This window comes from Pristis pectinata, chromosome 8 (genome assembly GCF_009764475.1).
Source record: "Pristis pectinata isolate sPriPec2 chromosome 8, sPriPec2.1.pri, whole genome shotgun sequence".
Classification (NCBI taxonomy): domain Eukaryota; kingdom Metazoa; phylum Chordata; class Chondrichthyes; order Rhinopristiformes; family Pristidae; genus Pristis; species Pristis pectinata.
This window is the reverse complement of record NC_067412.1, coordinates 16,350,034-16,372,959: the sequence shown is the minus strand read 5'-3', so window position 1 is coordinate 16,372,959 and position 22,926 is coordinate 16,350,034. Positions and strand designations below refer to the sequence as shown.

The following is a 22,926-nucleotide window of genomic DNA, read 5'->3' as shown; positions in this document are numbered from 1 at the left end:
TTTTTTTTTAACTATCTCCAACTTTTCCCAGTTCTGATGGAATGCCTTCAACCTGGAACATTAACTTTGCTTCTCTCTCCATAGACGATATTGAAATAGTTGCTAATGGAAGCTTTTTAGGTTTGACACTAAACACATACAATTATTGGATAATTACAAACAAAAAGCCATTTTGATAGATAGACAAAGCAGCAGAATATTACTGGATTCCCCTGCCTTGTTTCATTCATTTTGGTCCACACTATGATGAAGTAAAGGGCTGTTATATTCCAAAACATTGTGATCTAAAAATCAGACAATCATCATGCCAACTACCTCTCACCTTCCTGTGCCAGGAACAGGGGTCCAGTGCTTGACAAGTTTGGGAACCATTTTAGTTTCCTCTAATAGTCCTGAAAATTTGCAATAACTTTTCAATGAAAGAATTAATAAAATCAGGGATATTGAGTATCAAGGAAATCAAGGATGGGTGATTTAACAAAAACTAAAACTTGGCCTAAAACATCTATGGATGTTTCCTTTTGGTGTGCATGGGGCTAGCAAGCACCTAAGCATTTAGATCCAGTAAAGGAAATGGTTAATCTAAAAGCAGATAAAGTAAATGTGGAATAAAACAACAAATACTGGAAATATTCAGCTGGTTAGACAGCATCTGTGGAGAGAGAAGCAGACTTAAAGTTTCATCAGAACTAAGAGAAGTTAGAGATAAATTAAGTTTTAAAGTACAGAGAAAGATGAAGGGATGAAAGGCAGGACAGATTGTATGATGAAAGCGGTGATGAGGCGGGTGAAAGGAGGGAGTAAAGTCAGTGGTGAGATTGACCTGGAGCCATTCGAAATAGAGAAAGACAAATGAATCTGAAATTATCAGAAGAAACAAAACAGTAACTGCTGGAAATGTGAGATAAATAAGATGGCATTACTCATCATCTGATACAGTTGAATTCAATATTGAGTTTGGAATGTCTGTAATGTGTTAAAATGGAAGATGAGGTGTTGTTCATTGAGCTTAAATAAAAGTTAATATCTTGATAAGGAAATGATGAATGTGGCTTAGGGGAATGTGAACATCTATTACTATTAGTTTGAAACTTCTATCACAGCATTGACACATGAGGGACCAATCTTCTTCACAGAAATTAATTAAACAACATTATGGTTAAAAACATCGGCACCTTTCAGAATTAATTGAAGTTAAATGTAGGGAAGAACATATTCAGTCTCCAAGTTCAGGGTGAAGCTGCCCCATTAGTCAAATTGCCATTAAAATTAGTGTACCAAAGGGTTTATTAAGCTATGAGGTAACGATTTAATATGTGGACCTTCCTTGCTTTCTCCCTAGTGTTTCCACTGTTAAGTTTTTACTGAACACATTGAATTTCTAAAAAAAAAGGGAACTGAAGAAATCAGAACAGTATATATATATAAATTGAAAGGATGCCTAAAAATGCAAATCATCCATGAAGATTTATCTTGCTCACCTGGCAGTGTGGCGTAGTCTAGCAAAAAGTCCAGTCTGTCTGCTGCCTCAAAGATTTCTTCTCTTAGCTTTACAATAATGACATCACTAGCCTTTTTCATGTAAGTGTCAAGTTCCACGAGTTCTTCTGTGCTCTCGGGTATTTCACTGATCCGATCAGATATTTCCTCATACTGCTGACAAATACTATAAAAGAAAAGAACACCGATCTGTACATCGCCTATGAGATCGAAGATAGTCTCAGCACACATAGTTAAAGGGACCATAGATCTATAATTCCAAAGTAATAGAGCACCATCAACAACGGGTTGGTAGTCCTCCAGTCCTCTTTCAACAGTGAATAGGCCTCAGACCACTTGTCCTGAAATATGTGTTTGGGTTGTAGTTAGGTATTAGGTTGTGCCAGTGATCCATGATAGTCTTAGAGTTATTGGTAGCATTAGAGCTGAATGGAGTTTAGCTCTGAATTAAGGTTTCTCTTGAATGGTAAACAGAAGAACGTTAGAGCTCACCAAAGACACAGGGAAACAACTTCAGCAACAGTCAAGGAGAAAACGAAAATAAAAAAAAACTGAGATGCTGTAAATCTAAGTCAAAAACAGAAAATGCTAGAAACACTCGGCACATCAAGTCTTCAACTGAAACATTAACTCTGTTTCTCTTATCACAGATGCTGCCTGTCCTGCTGAGTATTTTCAACAGTTAAGGGGGATTCTGCTCAAAAAGTTGGGTTTAAGTAAGTTTCCTTCACCAAATATAAATGACTTGCATTCTATAAAATGCCCTGACTCAGATAGCTTAGTTTTTTTTTCAAAAAAGGCTCTCTGCAAGACTTTACTTGAAAATAAAAAAAGTCTTAAGATGGCAGCTCTGGAAACTTGCAGCATTTTGTTTCTCTACAGGTAGTTTGACACCTCCAGAACAAGAATGAGAAATCAGAATGCACTGATCTTTGACTTTTACCACAGATAATTTGCATGGCTATAACTTCTTCAACTGGAATCAACTGCATGCTCCTAAGAAGCCACATAGGAAATTCAGCACCATTGATTAGGACCTATTATTCCCATGCACAGTACTCTTTTCCAGGTGTTAATCCCAGAAATATCACCCATTTTTTAACAACTACTGAAAATGTCAAATCTTTCGATTTACCTCATATTTAGTTTCCGATTTTCCTGCACTACAGACTCAATCAAAGTCTCCTTTAGTTTCAAAGCACGAGCACAGAGGTCTGCATTGAGGCTGACAGCATCAAGACAAAACATAGCAAGTGGGACAGTAACGTGCATCAGGGCTATTTCATTGCACAGTTTCTGCAAGCTGTCTATTTTCTGGGAGTGAAAAGCAGTGGTTAGCAAAAATGCATAAGATTCAACAAACAACAGGTATTGCAGCAAACTAATCTTTAACCCCTCTATGCAATATTTCCCCAGTAAAGTCAAAGACCATCAGGATATATACATTATATATACTGTATATATAGTATGCATATACACAAGCAGTATAGGAAGCTCATCTACTGGCTTCCCCCTTCCTTTCCCTGACAGAAAAGCACTAGGTTTCAAATTGTTTCCTAGTCAAATTCATAAGTTCCTCAACTATTTCATCAATTTAAAAAGTCTCATTATGGAAGATATACAGTGATATCAAATAACGTGGTTTATATCAGTGTTCAAACTATTAGTATTAATTCAATGCAGTATGCATATTCCTACCTGTAATTTTTCATTACCAAAAAACATAGTCAAAAATCAGGGCAATATTAAAGAGAAAAATATGGCATTAGTTTAATTGATAATATGAAGCACTGCACAAAATAAAGCAAGTTTTAGATCCCCCTTTGTTATTTTTTGGACACTGCTGGTAATTGCTACACCTGCACAGCAGACTTCTAAGTCATACATCTTCTTTCTTGAGTATGGAGACCAAACCTGAAGATTCTTTAAGTGAGCTTAACAAATTCCTGGACAATTTCAGCAGGACATACTTTTATATTCAAACTTCCTTCTATAAAAGTAAACTCTCCATCTGCCTTCCCAACCACTTGCTGAATCTCCATGTTAAACAAATTGTAAATAGATCATTTCCTAGTTATGCACCACTCGGCATACCTTAAACATTCTCATGTTACGCTGGCACACGGGGAATCCATTAACGAGCACCCTATGCATTTTTTTTTAAATGTGGAGCCATTATATTGAGTCATTGTATTGGTTCATCAAATAATTGCTCTTAGGCTGTTCTGGAGACAGGAGGATTCACCAAATGCAAAGTAACCAAGCAACATTTATTTAACCTGGGTGGGCCGAAGGGCCTGTTTTGTGCTGTATGGTTCTATGGTAACCTATTTGCTGGTATGGGGATACCAGTCTTCTCAGAATCTGGCTCATACTAATTGATAGCTACAGGCCAGTGTCATTCAATGCAATAACACTGTTACACTGTGAAGTGTATTGTGTTCTGTTACAGTTACCCTATTAGTTATAGTGAAATTAAGACAGGATTCACGTTCCTAATCAATTTATGTTGCCATATGTGCAAGTCAGGTGCAAAAAGTACAATACAAACAAAAGCCAATGACAAGCCTATATCAGCATGACTTCTAAAGTGTGTTCTGAAATAACTTCAGAAAGTTATGGAGATAAAACAAAATTGTGGTTTTGTTTCTGAAATAAATTATGATTGGCAATTTTTCAAGTATACCAATGGCTACTTATTTGGAGAGGTATGAAGCAGTTGGCAGTGTATTTACCTTTATGAATGCTTCCATTGAATGTTTCTCTGACAAAAAAGTAGCAACTTCTTGTTCTGCCTTATTGTTCAAAAGATCACTGTATACTTTATATACATTTAGATAGCTAAACGAAAGGGAAAATGATAGTTACTTGCAAAAATAATTTTAAAAATCTTGAAATTAACATAGCTTGATATGAATATTTAAAAGAGAGTAAAATAAATTTAGATCTTATACAAGTCTTAATGAGCACCAGGAAAAAGTAGAACAAAATGGAATTATATCAGGCTGATTTCATCTCTGTGCAAGTCCTTAAAATCTCAAACCCAGACTCTGTGGGCTGGTGTTTAACTCTGAAGCCGGGAGGGAGCCTGGGACTGTTTTTAGGTTAGAAACCAGAATGTCTAAGTATCCAAAATGTCCAGAACATCGTTACTTTTCCTGAAGAATTCCTGGTAATCACCAGCCTAATCAGTGAATTGGCTGGAATTAGGGTTGCTGTGATTGCATTCCTACAGTAAGGGACACTTATGGGTGAAGCTTGTTGTATGTGGTATGCATAGGAGGAGTTTATTGTGGACGGGGCCACAATAAACCTCAACATATAAAGGAATTATAGTAACAGCATAGATTCAATGGGCCATACTCTCTTCTGTGATATTCTGTGAAAAGGGAAGTATCTGGAAGACAACACTTCCCATGCAGCTGGACGAGATGCAACATCTGCCCATTCATCTTTTCCCTTCCTATTATCCAGGCACCCAAACAATCACTCCAGGTGAAGAAGCAATTCACTTGCACTTCTTCCAATCTAGTGTACTGCATTCAGTGTTCATAATATGGCCTCCTCTACACTAGAGAAACCAAATGTAGACTGGGTGATCACTCTGCGGAGCACCTGCACTTACGCTGCAGGGGTCATCCTGAGCTTACTGTTACATGCCACTTTAATTCTCAATCCCACTCCCATTCTGACCTGTCTATCTGCAGCCTCTTCCTTTGCCATAATGTGGCACAGCATTAACTAAGACAACATCTCATCTTCCAGCTTGGCATTTGCCAACCTTTGGAATGAACAATGAATTTTTCCAACTTGAGATAAGCTGCTCCCCCATTGCCTCCCATTATCATTTTTTTGTCCCTTTCTCCGCCTGGTCCTTTAAAACGGATTGCTGCTGGTCAATATTCATGCTCCTTATCACCTGATCTGTCTTAACCTATCTCCACAGAGTCTTTAGATGACCAAAAGAGACTGCAGATTCTGGAATTTGGAACTACAAACAGAACACTGGAAGAACTCAGCAGGTCGAACAGCATCTGTGGAAGCAAAAGATATGAGTCGATGTTTTGGATCAATACCCTGCATCAGGAAGGATATATCTGCTTTGCCAAATTACTACCCATGTTCAATTATGAAAACAAATCACAAAAATTGGAGTTACTGTCCCTTGCATTTGGATGGTTTGCAATAAATTTAATTGTAATTTAATTACAAGCATGTAATTAAATAATCCAAGGATTTGATAAGAGCATGTGCTAAGGTGCTATTGCCTCTGATTGTCAAAATAAGGGACACATTCTTAGAATAGGAAATAGGCCATTCATGCCTTAAACTAGGAAATACATATTCACACAAAGGACAGAGGAAGTGTGAGATTTTCCCCCTTAAAAAGCCATAGATGTTCAGAAATTTTCAAGAAAGATCAACATATTCTTGTCATGCAAAGGCTATGGTATAAAACAAATAAACTTAATGGCATCAAATACTACAATTAAATTTGTGTGGTTCCAATAATGTAGTTTATTACTCAGGAACTTGCATCCTGTTTTCAAATACACAACAAATTTCAATATAGATTTACCTTTGAGGCCCTATTATATTTACACTAAAGATTTCCATGGCTTTACTGATAATTTCATTGACAAGGGATTCCTCTTCTTGTACTGTACGAAGGATGAGATTTTTGTCTGAAAGATCAGGAAACAATTCACATTCCACCTGTTACAGAAAACCAAAATAAATTAGCAGCAACTGAGCAGCCCTCTGAGGATTCAGGTATTCTTTACTATGATCAGAATGTTGACCATCTTCCTGGAAATTATCTTTATTCCTGATAAAAGATTATGCTCAAAAGTTGCAAGGAGGTGGGAAGAGGTGCAAGGAAATATTAGTTTGAAATTAAATCAATAAATTTCTCTGCAGCTGAATACGAGCAGTTTAACATGGCCTGGGAATGGACAACCTGCCTCTTCTATGCCAAAACTAGAATCTGGTGTGGTGAAGACACTCAATAGCTGGAAAGTTTAAAAAAAAGTATCTATCTTCCAGCCACCTGATCACATATTATTTAGGACTAGCAATGCTTTTGGTGTCAAGCTTAATTAGTAGTTTAAATATTCTTTCTTCAGACAATCTAGCCCTCTTGAGCAGCTGGTTATCCATCAATAGGGTAGTGCAGTGCCAGGGAATCTTAGGAGCTACGTGAATCAAGGAATCAACTGCTAAGCCTACACATTTCAGCAGAATAAATGGCAGAGTTTTGGAACATTAACATTCAGTCCAGGATGCAGACAGAGTAGGTTTTTGATCCCCATGTTCATTTAACAGTTGCTAAGGCTGTTTCCTGAAGAATTCAGAATCACACCCCTTCAACATTAACATTATCAGATGCTTTCTTTTAACAAAGGATTAAGATTGCTGGATACCTTAAGAATTCCATTAGCGCTGTTCAGAATTTCCATGTAACATCGATTAATTAGATCCCAACACTCATCCAGGTTCGGTTCAAAAATTATTTTAGGCTCTTCCACTTTCAGTTTGAGTATTATGATTTGTGGCCTAACGTATCGCAACTCATGGAATTCATCTCCAAAATCATTTCCATCCTGTTTGAACAATAGTAGAAATTCTAATGCCAAAGGCCCTTACATATGATTACTTCAAAAGAGTTGAGAAAGAAGCTTCTTATTTACAGTATAAAATTTTACCAAATTGTTAAAGCTTAACAGTGTAGCATTAATTAACGTAACAACTTGTATTTACATAGCATCTTTAATCTAGCAAAACACTTCATAGGTGCACTGTACCTATGAGATTAGGATAGCTGACCCAAAACTTGGTTAAAAAGCTAGGCATTAGGAGCATCTTAGATGAGGAAAGAGAGGTAGAAAATAGGATGGATTTAAGAAGGGTATTCCAAAACTTAGAGCTTTGGCCATTGATGGAGCAATCAATTTCAGGACGATCAGGAAGTCATAAAAAGAGAAAGGTGGATACCTCAGAGAGTTCCAGGGCTGGGGGCAATTACTGAGATAAGGAGGGATTAATCCATTGAGCAAGTTGAAAGCAAGGTATTCCTCAACTTACCTTACATAGCTCAGAGAGCACATTGGTGATCGGAGAATGGGACTGTGCAAGTTAAGGCACAGATAGAAATGTCTTAGGCCCCTCAAGTATTACCAAGGATAGAACAAGAGGGTCCAGCTGGGAGTGCACAGAAGAGCAATGTCTATTGGTAACAAATATGTGGCATACTTTACATACTGTGTGACCTAAGTATGACAGTATAATTTTGTTTGTCTCTGTTGAATAATATTAATGTTTGCTAAATATCCCTAATGTTTATTCAGTGACATACTATTTTAATACCCTTTGATTCATGCAAATATCAAGTTATTTATACATAACTCAAGAATTTAAAAAAACGTTTCTAAAATACCTTGTGTACAGTAAAAAATGACAGGAGATCCTCCAAAGACTTGATAACAGCTCCCCTTAGTTGCAGAGACATAACAGAGGCAGCACATGCAAAGAATTCTTTAACTTGCTGAGTAGATTCACAATCATTTTGTGGTACTAAATGCATCCATTTTTCTTTGTGAGTCAGGAAGAGAGTGGCACAGGTTGGAACCCATCTGCAATCACAAATTAACAAGCTAATTTGTTGCATGGCAAAATATTATTTTCTTTTCTCAAAATCTAAGAAAGACAAAGTCTGGAAGAACTGGATCATTTTCATATCGGTGGTCCATTAAAACATCAGTGAGCTTTAATATGCCACTCATCACGTTTTTCTAATTCATTTTTTGGGAGCTGGGCATCATAGTAATGCCAACATTTGTTGTCCATCCCTAAATGACCTTGAACTGAATGGTTTTGCTAGGCCATTTCAGAGGGCATTAAAGAGTCAACCACATTGGTAGATTTGGAGTTATATATCTATATAGTCCAGATCGAGTAACATTGGCAGATTTCCTAGTGATGCAGGTGGGGTTTTACAACAAGCTTGTAGTTTTGTGGTTACCTTTGTGGGACTTGAACTCAGGTCTCTGGATTATTAGTCCAGGCCTCTGGATTTCCAGTCTAGTAACTTAACCACTCTACATGGAGGATTAGTTCCAGTAGATCCTGTGGAAACTGACAGTAGTTTAGTTTCAATGTGAGCTAAGTGATCATCATTCAAATAGGGTGCAGGATGGAGGGGAAGGAATGGGAGTGATGATTGGGCTGCAATAAATAACATATTATTTTAGGTCTCCCCATTGACCTGAAAAAATATTTTAAACCACTCATTTTCAATATTTTCAAAGTTCTCTGCAGTGGTTCCATCAAGAACTAATGATTTTGCTTCCTTCGTTGCAGAGTCACTGGTGGAGCTTGAACAGTTGCACATGGTTACACCAGAAGTATCAAAGGAGGCCTCTGTATGATGAGCATAAATTAATGAGGCTCTCTGCCTAATTATAAGGAGAGATTTGTCCTGCTTCCAGTCCAGCTCTAAAATTGTGGCAAACCAGACATGGCAGAAAGAGTGACAAACTCTCAGTACGATCTTGGTCTCACTGCTATTCGGTTTCCATGAAAAGCAGGGAGCTACCAAGACCCTTCACAACAACAGTGTCAATCAGGAAGGAGTGCAAACAAAAGCAGAAGCATTATCTGAAATTACCAAAGTAATGAAAGTGTCAGAAATGGTGAATTATTGGAAATTACTGAACTTCAACGTTTAGTCCAGAAGACTGAATTCTGTCTAGTTAGATGAGGTGTTGTTCTTGAGGTTGCACTCCTTTTGAATTGGAGGTAACAGTATATTTGCAAACAAAATGGAGGGAACCTTTACTTGTAATGTTCTTCACCGTGTTATTTGAAGGTGATGCTTACTACATTTCTTTTTCAAAGGGATCCCTCACCTCAAAATAAAACAAAAATAGTCGATAATATATAGGATATGATCATAGCGCTTCAACATGTTTTTGTCCAAGTAAAATATGCTATACTGACATGTTTTCAAGAATATTACGAGCCTCTGCACAATGCTTCCTAATAAGATCTTCAAACTCCTGAGGAAGCAGAGGAAGATCTCCTGAGTTTATTTCCTTCACTCGGACAAATCGGAAATCGTCAAACCTGTAAGCAGCAGAGAGTTGGGTTATAAAGACAGATTGAATTTTACCCACCTGTTACTATTTAAGTCTTATTATTTGATACTCTCGTCAGGATCATTAAAAATTATTTAATGCAAATTTATTTCCTGCCTATCAATTATAATTACTGCGGTGGTTCTTACAACATGCTACAATATGATCACAGCACTAAATTTGGGCTTTAATATTTAAACACCTCTGGCAGATTAAGGTTGGCTCCTGAAGTTTCTTAGCTGAAAACATCCAGCTGGAGCTGGTTTAACACAGGACAGGGATTTTTACAGAGTAAACATGTAAAAGTATATTTTTATTATGCAGTTTAAACAAAACACGGATTTTACTTTTCAAAATAAAACCTTAGCAATTCTAATCTGAAAATTCTGCTTAATTTTAGAAGTTTACTTTAATCTTATATTAACAGATTTACAACATTAGATTATGTTATCAGCCACAGGACAAAACATTAAAAATAGATGGCATACACAGAAAAGAATGGAATTAACACATTATTTTATAAACACTACTTTGACGATGTACAGCACTAAATTTAACTAAAGTATGGCCTGAAATGCATTTGTATTACCTAAATCTTACAAGCTAACATATTTATAATTAGGACATTTATTATCCAGTTGTATTTGAAGAAACATCAATTTCTTTTTATATTTTGCTCGCCATCAAAAGTATGGGTCTACATTGGTAGATGTCAATGTTTCAATTTCCATTGGATTCTGAAAGGGAAGTTCAGTAAGGGCAGTTTAAATTCACTGCTGGTCCAGAAACAGAAAGCCTGGGTGTTTGCATACAAACATCTTTGAAGATTGGAGGAAGTATTGATAAGGATGTTAAATGAACAATATTGAAGATTGGCCTTTATTAATAATAGCACTGAATATAACTGCAAGTTATATTAGATCTTTGTAGATCACTGGTTAGGCTTGAGATTGGGCAAATTTTAATCCACTCTGCTTGTAAAGAATCTAGCTATATTGAGCGCAACACTAATTTAACACCACACCTGATTTTACTCTCCATACTTTTTATCCAATCCGTGATATTCCTACCAGGAAGTTAAATTAATATTATTGCCATTAATTCTGGACTCCACCCCATAGGGAGGATATCAATACCTTACCAAGAATGAAAAGGAGAACTATTAGAAAACTACCATGGAAAAACTATGAAGCAAGCATTTGTCTCCTTTGGGCAAAGTAGGTATTGTTACGGACTCAGTGAAAGTCCCTTTAAGATAGAGAGTGTGTGTGTATGTGTGTGTGGGGCGTGCTTACGTCAATAGAAGATAAAGGACGTAATGACGTTGTTGAAGAAGAAGAAGAAGAAGAGAGAGAGAGAAGGGAGAGAGACACCAGCCTGCTTGTTTTTCTCTATCGATGGATGAGAAACAATAACTGTGTTTACCACTGAAATCCATGTATGGAAGTTGGAAGTAATCCGGTGGAGTTCACTTTGTTGCTGACCTGTAGAAGGAAACAGGTATTTGTATGTGGACGACCACGGTTCGGATGCTTTTCGGGGTGAGGAAGTCACTACCGAGTAAACACTGAAGTGTCGTTTGGGTTCCATCGTGGAACATTTGGATTCCGTATGTACTCTCTCTATGTTTTTCTACATCTACATCTTATCTTCAGACAACGGTGGTTGTTGAAGAAGCCCTTGCTCATGTTTCACCTTATGGCTTGCGGAACTGAACTTTAAGAACCATTCAGGAACTGGGAGTTTTGGACTTTGTCACACACACACACGAAGAGTTTAGTTTTGGGGTTAACGTTTGAGGTTTAACATTTTTGAATTCTAACATACTAACATTTTTACTTTTATTTTACGTATTATCATAAGTAGTGATTAATAAAATAGTTTTTAACACTGAATCATGCTCAGTGTGTTTCTTTTGTTGCTGGTTCGTGACAAAATTGGGGGCTCGTCCGGGATAGTTCCCAAGGTTAACGAGTGTCATCTGGGATCGTTCCCCAGAGTGACGAGATTTGTTCGGGATTCAATCCAAAGATTTTTGAGGGAGGTCTGATAAATTCTTTTTAATTGGCTTGTGTGTGTGGAAACCAGCAGCAATGGATATTAAGGCATTTTTGGAGTCACCAACCCAAAAGGGATTGGAGGTGGCGAAAAAGGATGATCTGATAAAGATTGCTACAAGGCTAAACCTTACAGAAGTAAAGCAGTCTATGAGAAAGGCAGATATTCAGAGATTGATAGCTGGCCATTATGTGGAAAAGAAGGTGTTTGAGAAGGAAGTGTTAAAACAGTTTCCTGGCAGTGAAATAGCAATTTCTGAGGCACAGGTGCAGCTGGCAAAGATAGAGGCTGAACGAGAACAAAATAAATTAGAAGCTGAACGAGAGCAAAAGAGATTAGAGGCCGAACGAGAGCAAACCCAGTTAAAGATAGAAGCTGAACGCGAGCAAACCCAGTTAAAGATAGAAGCTGAACGAGAGGAAAAGAGATTAGAGGCCGAACAAAAGAAATTAGAGACTGAACAAAAGCTAACTCAGATGAAGATAGAGGCTGATCTAGCAATGAAACAGATGGAATTGAAGAGGATGGAGCTGGATAACGAGGAGAAAAAGAGGCAGCATGAGTTACAAATGAAGCGTAGGAGTTCGGAATCTGATTCTGATGATGGTTTTTCAGCCAGCAGGGAGGTTCGATTAGTCCCTCCGTTTGAAGAAGATCAGGTTGATCAGTATTTCCAACATTTTGAAAAGGTTGCTGTGAGTTCAAACTGGCCAAGGAAAGGATGGGCTCTTATGGTACAGAGTGTGATTAAAGGTAAAGCTCAAAAAGCTTATTCTGCTTTGTCTGTTGAGGATGCAGCTGATTATACCAAGGTAAAACAAGCTATTTTGAAGGCCTATGAATTGGTCCCTGAGGCTTATAGACAAAAATTCAGAGACTTGAGGAAATCTGCAGATCAGACTTATATGGAATTTGCCAATGGAAAGAGAATATGTTTTGAACGATGGTGCCTGGCTAAAAATGTAGATGGGGATTATGATAAATTGACAGAATTGATACTAGTGGAAGACTTTAAAAGATGTGTTCCAGCTGAATTAACAACATATTTAAATGAAAAGGCAGTGGAAACTTTACAAGAAACTGCTAGGTTGGCAGATGATTATGCTTTAACCCATAAATCCAAATGGGGACAACCTAAAACCTTTCAAAAGAGTTACAAAGACAATCCAGGTAAACCAGAGATTAAATTGGGAGGTAATCAAAAAGGGAAGGATGAAAAGAAGCCAGGGCTGGAGAAACCTGTTGAGCGTACTTGTTATTACTGTAGGAAACCTGGCCACGTGATATCTAATTGTGCCCTTTTGAAGAAAAAGAAGGAAGCTGGGCCCAATGCTTGCTTTCAGGCAATTAAAAATCAAAAAGGTTTAGGAGATGCTGTTAAAGATCAGTCCTTGCAAGAGGGAAAAGCGGAAAAGTTGGAGGAGGTGAGAAAGGAATTCCGTTCGTATGTATCAGAGGGTTTTGTTTCACTGAATGATGAGTCACCCCAGGTGCCAGTGAAAATTCTGAGAGATACTGGGGCTAGTCAATCTCTCTTGCTGGACAGTGTTTTAAATTTTGGTGAAGAAAGTGACACTGGTGAAGTAAATCTAGTACGAGGCGTTACAGGTGAGACCACGTCTGTCCCTTTTCACAGGGTGATTTTAAAGTCAAAGTTCGTAGAAGGACCAGTCGAGATAGGGATAAGACCTAGTTTGCCAGTGGAAGGAGTTTCTTTGTTATTGGGAAATGACCTTGCAGATGGAGAAATTGTTCCTGTGGTACGGTTAACAACCAAACCAAGGATTGATGAGTCTGAGAATGATCCAGATGTTTACCCATCATGTGCGGTGACTCGAGCTAGAGCTAAAGAATTAGCCAAGACAGACAGTCCGATGCAGTCTGATGTGGTTCCTTGTGACAGTCCTAAACAGGAAGAAAATTTTGATGCCTTATCTGAGACTTTTCTGTCTTCACTGGAGGATCAACATCCTTACAGTGAGCCTGAATTTAAAGATTTGTCTTTGTCGAGGAAGGATTTTATGGTGGAACAGACAAAGGACCCTGAGTTGACAGAATTGAAAGAAAAAGCTCTCTCATGTGAGGAGATTGAAAAGGTGCCAACTGGATACTATGTCAAAAATGGAGTGTTAATGAGGAAATGGAGACCTCCTCATGTTCCTGTTACTGAGGAATGGGAAGTTATTCATCAGGTTGTTGTTCCAAAAGTTTATAGGGATGAGATTTTAAACCTGGCCCATAGTATGCCTTTGGGTGGTCATTTTGGTGTGAATAAAACTGTAGGGAAGATCTTGAAACAATTCTATTGGCCTGGTTTGAGAAAAGATGTGGTGATGTTTTGTCGAACCTGCCACACATGTCAGATGGTAGGTAAACCTAATCAAAAACCCCCTGTGGCTCCTTTGAAACCAATTCCTGCTTTTGGTGAACCCTTTTCGAAGGTGATTGTGGACTGTGTTGGCCCCTTACCAAAGTCTAAGACTGGAAATCAGTATTTGTTAACCATCATGTGTGCCACTTCTAGATTTCCAGAGGCAATACCCCTTAGAAATATTAAGGCCAAGACGGTGTCAAAGGCTCTTGTAAAATTTTTTACCTTGTTTGGTTTGCCAAAAGAAATCCAATCTGATCAAGGTAGTAATTTTATGTCAAAAATTTTTCAACAAATAGTCTATGAGCTGGGAGCAAAGCAGATTGTATCATCTGCATATCACCCAGAATCTCAAGGAGCTCTGGAGAGATTTCATTCTACTCTCAAAAATATGCTGAAGACTTATTGCTTTGAAAACAAAGGATTGGGACGAAGGTATCCATTTACTTTTGTTTGCCGTTAGAGAATCGATCCAGGAGTCAATCGGATTTAGTCCGTTTGAGCTTGTGTTTGGACATAGGGTGAGAGGACCTTTGGAGTTGTTAAGAGAGCAATGGGTTAATGAGGAAGTTCACTTGAGTCTGTTGGACTATGTCCAAAAATTTAAAACTCGGTTGGAGAGAGTCTGCCAGCTAGCGAGAGAGAATCTGAAAACAAGCCAGATAAGAATGAAGACATATTTTGATAGACGTGCTCGGCCTAGGACATTCGCAGTGGGGCAAAAGGTGTTGGTATTTTTCCCTAGCCAAAATAATCCCTTGCAAGCTCGTTTTTCTGGACCCTATGTTATTGAATCTCGAGTGACTGATCTAACATATATAATCAAAACACCAGATAGACGCAAGAAAACACAACTCTGTCATGTAAACATGCTAAAACCTTATTATGAGAGGGATTCAGTTGTGGCCTTGGTGGATGGTGAAAAGGTTGTTTCTAGAATGCCTGATGTTGATGTTGAGGAAGGCCAATTTAGACCAAATATTGTTCCATCGAAACTGAAAAACCAAAATATCATGGAGAACCTTGAAACGAAGTTGGACCATTTACAAGTTTCACAAAAACAACAGATGAGAGAATTAATTTTAAAATTTAAAAATCTGTTCCCAGATGTTCCAAACAGAACATCGATAATTACCCATGATGTTGATGTTGGGGATGCAAAACCAATCAAACAACACCCATATCGAATGAATGTGGAAAAAAGTAAACTTGTTGATCAGGAAATAAAGTACATGTTGGAAAATGATATTATTAGACATTCTACTTCAAATTGGAGTTCGCCCTGTGTTATTGTACCTAAACCTGATGGAACTGTTAGATTTTGCACAGATTACAGGAAAGTGAATGCTGTAACAAAGTCAGATGCTTACCCTATTCCTAGAGTGGATGATTGCATAGACAGAGTGGGAAAGGCAAAATTTCTTACAAAGATTGACCTATTAAAAGGGTACTGGTGTGTTCCATTAACAGATAGAGGAAGGGAGATTTCAGCCTTTGTAACCCCTTCTGGATTGTATGAATACAATGTTTTGCCATTTGGAATGAAAAATGCTCCGGCAACATTTCAAAGAATGATTAATTCAGTGATTCATGGGTTAAAACATACAGATGCCTACATTGACGACTTAGTGACTGGAAATGATACTTGGGAAGATCACATCTCTGCGTTAGAAAGGTTGTTTGAAAGACTTTCCAAGGCTAACCTTACAGTTAACTTGGCTAAAAGTGAATTTGGCCATGCCACTGTGACGTATCTTGGTTATGTTGTAGGTCAAGGCAAGCAAGCTCCTGTTCAGGCAAAAGTTCAAGCAATATCTGAGTTCCCTATTCCCACAGGTACGAGGACTGTTAGAAGATTTTTGGGAATGGTTGGATATTATCGAAAATTTTGTAAAAATTTTGCTGATATTGCTCTTCCCCTAACTAATCTTCAGAAGAAGGGAGTAAAGTTTGTTTGGACAGATTCTTGTCAAGAAGCATTTGAGAAGCTGAAAGCCATTTTATGCTACCATCCTGTGCTCAGAACACCTGACTTTGAAAAGCCATTTTCATTAGCAGTAGATGCCAGTGATGAAGCTGCAGGAGCTGTGTTGTTGCAGAAGGGTGACCTTGATGATATTGACCATCCTGTAGCTTACTTTTCAAAGAAATTTAATGAGCATCAAAAGAATTATTCCACCATAGAGAAAGAATTACTGTCGCTTGTTTTAGCCTTGCAACATTTCAGTGTATATGTTTGCACCGCTCAGAAACCATTGACTGTGTATACAGATCATAACCCATTGGTGTTTCTGAGCCGCGTCAAAAACAAGAACAGAAGGCTGTTAAACTGGAGTTTAATTTTGCAAGAGTTTGATCTCATGATAACTCACATTAAAGGCAAAGATAATGTGATTGCTGATTGTCTTTCCCGATGTTAAATGGGAAACATGTATCTGTACTAATCTGATAGTCTGTAGTTGTGTAGCATGATAATTATTAACATTACTAACTCTATTCGCGGTTAAAATTTTCTTGGGAAAATTTTTTTTTAGGTGGGAGGTGTTACGGACTCAGTGAAAGTCCCTTTAAGATAGAGAGTGTGTGTGTATGTGTGTGTGGGGCGTGCTTACGTCAATAGAAGATAAAGGACGTAATGACGTTGTTGAAGAAGAAGAAGAAGAAGAGAGAGAGAGAAGGGAGAGAGACACCAGCCTGCTTGTTTTTCTCTATCGATGGATGAGAAACAATAACTGTGTTTACCACTGAAATCCATGTATGGAAGTTGGAAGTAATCCGGTGGAGTTCACTTTGTTGCTGACCTGTAGAAGGAAACAGGTATTTGTATGTGGACGACCACGGTTCGGATGCTTTTCGGGGTGAGGAAGTCACTACCGAGTAAACACTGAAGTGTCGTTTGGGTTCCATCGTGGAACATTTGGATTCCGTATGTACTCTCTCTATGTTTTTCTACATCTACATCTTATCTTCAGACAACGGTGGTTGTTGAAGAAGCCCTTGCTCATGTTTCACCTTATGGCTTGCGGAACTGAACTTTAAGAACCATTCAGGAACTGGGAGTTTTGGACTTTGTCACACACACACACGAAGAGTTTAGTTTTGGGGTTAACGTTCGAGGTTTAACATTTTTGAATTCTAACATACTAACATTTTTACTTTTATTTTACGTATTATCATAAGTAGTGATTAATAAAATAGTTTTTAACACTGAATCATGCTCAGTGTGTTTCTTTTGTTGCTGGTTCGTGACAGTATTTAAAGTTATAAGGGATTTTGATTGAATAGATTGACAAGAGGATCAATAAATGCACAAATTTAAGATGAATTACATTATAAATAGGGCAGGTGGAGTGGGTGAAAAGTAATGTGATGAGGAAACATCAAAGTAGAAATATGTCCACTGTTGTATTTATCAGCTAAATACACAATATAGTTGCATCTGCACATTGAACTCTACTTCTGAAATTTTCTTCCATTCTTATACAACTACATCAACGTGCATCACTACATCATATATTCAATTCATAAAACAAAAGGCAAATTGCTACCCCACTGATTTTTAACTCAACAAGTTGCTTTGATCTGGAATACAGCCTGAAATAGCAATGGAGGAAGCAGAGTCAAAGGTAACTTTGGAAGGAAATTAAGTATAGAGTTGAGAAGGAAAAATTAGCATAGGAATGGAGGGGGGGGGTGGTGTAAGACCAGCTAGGGAACCCATCCAATGGGCTGGTACAGATACATTGGACCAAATTGCTTCCTTCTGCAGGGCATTATCCTATTATATGGTCAAGGAAACAAAGATTGTAAGATTGCGTTAACAAATGCTTTGGAATTTGTACAGTACACCCTCAAAGTTGAAATGTTGTCATCATCACCCTCATGGATGGAATACATATCAAATGGATGTAACTGGAAACTATATAAAACATATTCAATTTAAAGGTTGATGAATAGACAGTATACCCTACAATCAATCATTGTTAACTCTTAAGTACTGTACACTTTTTGCTTTATCTGCACTGATGTAATAATCTTTAAATGCCCAGCAGCCACTCATTTACGTATTGCTAAAAATGACATTTCTGTTTTACACAGAAGAGGAACTAAGCATAGTTTAATGAGCCAGTTCACATTATTTTATAATCCGATGAACAGAAAAGACAGGAAACCTCTTCCACCAGTCATACCTCCTTTGAGATTGCAGGAGCACTGCAACGTTAATGGATGAGAAATCCTGGGCATCATGGACATTAATTACCAGTGTTTGCAGCAACTTCCGTGCCTAAGTCAATTACTTACTTTGTGTACCATAAATCCTGCAGTAAAGCCATCATTGGACTGACAACAAAGAGATGAGATTCATTCCATGCCTTAGCTTTGGAGTAGGCATTGTGCCAAGGAACTGGTGCACGAATTACTCTACGAGGGAAAGGTCGAGGCACAGAAGAAACAAAAAGACGCATCCTTTCAGAAGGATCCTTCAAGATGTAGTTAACTGGAAAAAAATGCAGTATGATAGTGAATTAACTTTGTAAGTATGAAGTGATATAAATATACATGTGAAGGTAACATTTGTTTCCAGCCTTCTGGGCACCAGAAAATGAATTCTCATCAAATAGAAAGGGGAAAAGAGGTAGTCACATTCAGAAATTAAAAAAAAAATGCTGGAAACATTCACCGGGTCAAGCAGCATATGTGGAAAGAGAAAGAGTTAACATACATCATAACTAGGCGATTTTCAGTCACATTCAGAAATCCATTAAAAAGTGAATACTGCAGATGCTGGAAATATGAAATTAAAACAAAAAGTACGAGGCAAAGCAACTCAGGCTGCATCTGTGGAGGAAGTACTTGCTTCATCCTACCTTGACCTTATTCTTTCTCATCTTGTCCAGGCCCTTCTTATTTACTTCCACGACACCTCTGATACCCTCCACCACTTTGAATTTCCAGTTTTTATGGTTTCCCAAACTGTGCATCTTCGCAATGGATATCTAATTCTCCTACATTTCCATCCCACACCAGGAAAGACAGAGGACCCTTCTATTTCTTGAACAAAATCCCCAACCAGTCCCACTCTCCCACCCTCCCACACTCCCATCACTTTCATTAACTCAGCTGAATTCATTCTTGCATTGAGCAACATCTCGTTTAGTTCCATTCACTTGCTCCAAGTCCAAGGTGTAGCTATGGGAACTTACGTGAGCCCAAGCTGTGCCATCTCTTCATTAGATATTGGAACAGTCCTTGTTCTCACTCAGTGCCCTCCCTCAACTCTTCTGTGCTACACTGATGATTGTTTTGGTGCTGCTTCCTGCATTCATACAGAGTTCAAAATTTTCATTATTTTTGCTGCCAATTTCCACCCTGCTCTCACTTTCACATTGTCCATTCCAGATCTTTAACTTCTGAATTCATCTCACGGAAAGGTTGGTTGACCAATGATGATTATAGTCCTACAGACTCCCATGGCCATCTTAACTAAACTTCCTTTCATCCTGCTTCCTGTAAGGACCCCATTTCAATTTCCCCAATTTCACTGTCTCCTTCATATCTGTTCTGATGACGAGACTTTCATCAACAGCATTTCCAAGGTATCTTCCTTTTTCTTCAACTGTGGCTTTCCCTTTGCTGCAATTGACAGGGCTTACAACTGTGTCACAGAGTTGCTCTCAACCCCTGCTCCTCCCAGACAAAGCAAGGTAAGGGTTCCCCTTGTCCTCATCTTTCACCCTACTAGCTGCCATCTTCAATAAGATTCCACAACCAGACATACTTTTCCCTCTCCTCTCCTGTCAGAATTCCAAAGGGATCGGTCCCTCCACAACTCCCTGGTTCACTCTTCTATCTCCATTACCAATCCCCTTCATATGGCACTGTTCCATTCAACACCAATCCTTTCATCTTGTCCCTTCCCAAAAGCCAGGGATACAAACAGGTAAACCAGCAATTCACTTGCACATCTTCTAAGTTAGTGTTTTGCATTCAAAGGTCACAACATGATCTCCTGTAAAATGAAGAAACCAAATGCAACTGGGTGACTACTTTGGAGAACCCCTCCATTCAATCCACAGGGATGAGTTTCCAGTCGCCTATCCTTTTAATTCCTCATCCCACTCCAACACTGACCTCTCTGTCTCTGGCCTCCTATACTGTTTTAATGATGCCCAACATAAACTAGAGGAATTTATACTCATAATGGCACAGAAGGAGGTTACTTAGCTCATCAGGTCCAATTAGTCTCACTCCACCTTTTATTTCCCTGTCCCTCTGCAACTTGTTCTCTCTCACACAGGGTCATCAGCTCCCTTTTGATTCTTTTTGCTATTAACATATAAGAAAGGATAATTTTTATAGTGGCCAGTGACCTACCAGTAACAGAAAAAACCCACACAGTAACAAAGAGAAATTCAAATTCTATACAGACACATTTGAGATCAGGATTGAACCCAAGTCCCTGGAACTGTATAGCAAGAGCGCTAACTGCTGCATCACCATGCCACCCAGTTCCTCATCTTCCATTGAAGCATGGTGCAGCCTTCGGGGTACAAGATTGAGTTCAAGAATTTCAGATAACGCACCTATCTTGTTCGTGTTGGAATTGACTGCAGTAAGGTCATCACCTGTAACATTAACTCAGTTTTTCTCTCTCAGATGTTGTCTGGTCTACTGAGCATTTCCAGCATTATCTTACAGTACAGATTTCTAGCAACTGCTGTTTTTGTTCTCTTTAACCATCCCCATTCATCTTCCTTTATTTACACTCCTCCAGGCAGATATGTTATAATTGACAAGCTTTCATTTCCTTCTCTTAGACAGCACTGAAAGAAATTGCTTCACTTGGGCAAACTTGGTCTGCACCCTATCACAGACATTCCCTTTGTTTTCTCCATCCCTCTCCAAATCTGCAATTTAAAAGCTACATTAAATCACAAGGTTTGAGAAATTTGCCTACAATATTGGATAGGCAAATACTGAACCAAACAACATCTTAGTAGCAATAGCTGTTAGTGTTATAGTTTCACAATAACATATAGAAAGCTTCCTATCTGGATGTATCACAGCTTGGTAGGCAACTGCTCTGCCCAGGACCGCAAGAAGCTGCAGAGACCCCCACCTCTGAAAGCTGCTGTGGAGTCTAGACTGTTGTTATCATACACTACCTTGTGCTCCCTCTCCACAGTCAGGCTGTCAGTCTGGCTGGCCACCTGTAGCAGGTGATTGAAATGAGACTCTGCCATTAAGATCACCAAAGCTTCTATGTCTCCAGCCTTTCTCAAATGCTACCCCTTCCCCACCATATTAGTATCACAGGCAGTGTTGCCAAACCATTAAGGAAAGAGGGAAAACTAGTATGGGAGATCCATGAAAGGAGTAATGAAGAGTTCATCCTTGCAGCTTCTTATCTGCTATTCATTAATTTAAGATTTCTGTCTTACCAATGGCTTTCCTAAGGCTGCTATAATAGTCACTGTGAACTTCCTCAAGCAATTCCATGTGCAGTGGCTGCAAATCAGGAACACTTCTAAGATCCCTGGGCAAAAGTTGTTCAATTCGATTTATTTGTTCAGGCTTTTGTGGTTCAATCATATAAGGTTGGATGCCATGATCAATATAGTGAAGATATCTCTGTGAAAATATAGAAGGCAGTGATTAAGAGCATTGCCCACATCCACATCGTGCATTTAGTTTTATTTCCCTACTATTACATTGTGGTACAATTTATCTTTTTAAATAAAGATTTTATTTCTTAGTACATTAAAATTGTACCTTCTTATTAATTCAGATTTTGTAGTTACATTGCCGGCAACAGCATTTATTGTCAGTACACTGAAAATGACAACAATTTCAGGCACCCAAATTAATAGAGTTAGATGCAGAAATTGAGAACTTGCTGTCAGTGATATCGTGTTGCTCCACATGCTATGATGTTGCATTTAAGTAATTAACACTGAATTCAGTAATTCACTGAGAATTTTAACTCTTTGCATTCTATTCATTCTGTAAAATCCATTGAAACCTTACACATTGTTAAAGGAGGAGGATAACCAATTTCTTAATGGTCTATTAAATCATAATTGCAGCCAAACAACCTCCTGGACTTGAAAAACCTTACTTTATATGCACAAAATGTATTCCCTCAGAATAATTATTTCAAAACTTCATGTCTATAACTTTTTAAAAAATTTATTATATTTCAGTTTCTACCTTAATGTACATGTCAATCCTAATTTTCTCAGCAAAATGGTTAAATTTATTTAAAACTTGAGAGCTTCATATTCCTGATTTGCGGCCAAATTCGTCAAAGTGATTCATTGCTCAGCAAGCTTAATGACATCAATGTCGAAAGCACCAGATTGCAAATCAAGCTGGAAAAGTTGAAATCTATGCCAATTATTTCTGGTTAGGTTTCTTCAAAATTTATCTTTAAATATCCCCCTACGCTGAGTGGCATATCATGGGGTAACGGAGGGTGTATTGACTAAATTAGTAGCCATCCTGGCCTGTGATCCTTATTACCCTATGTCGGGTTTCTTGGTTCTTCCTCCCCAGTAATCATTCCTTTCCGATGAGTTCAAGTTTTCAGTCAATTCAACCTCCAAGGATGACTTTATGCATCCAGAAGTTCATCCTGCTCCTGGCTTCCAGTGGCAGAACCCAGTTAGGTGCAGTACCAATGCTTCCAATCCATTCTCATATACAATTAGTACAGCAATGAGAAATTCAGATGGAAATCCCATCCCATCATTAACCTAGCAAAAGGACGAAAGTTGAATCAATACAATCAAAAACTCCCTATTAAATCTAATTATCATCTTTGATTAACATCAGTGTTGAATTTCATACTAATGGCTTGGG

At 38.2% G+C, this 22,926-nt stretch overlaps 1 protein-coding gene across 1 annotated transcript in view; it reads right to left on the bottom strand.

The window, feature by feature from the left end:
• dnah3 (dynein axonemal heavy chain 3) overlaps positions 1-22,926 on the bottom strand; it is a 127,486-nt gene that overhangs the window by 81,229 nt on the left and 23,331 nt on the right. The window contains 9 exon segments of the mRNA XM_052021268.1: positions 1,482-1,666; positions 2,636-2,814; positions 4,236-4,341; positions 6,080-6,216; positions 6,924-7,103; positions 7,937-8,132; positions 9,499-9,624; positions 18,367-18,562; positions 21,507-21,696. Coding sequence (XP_051877228.1) covers positions 1,482-1,666; positions 2,636-2,814; positions 4,236-4,341; positions 6,080-6,216; positions 6,924-7,103; positions 7,937-8,132; positions 9,499-9,624; positions 18,367-18,562; positions 21,507-21,696 — 1,495 coding nt within the window.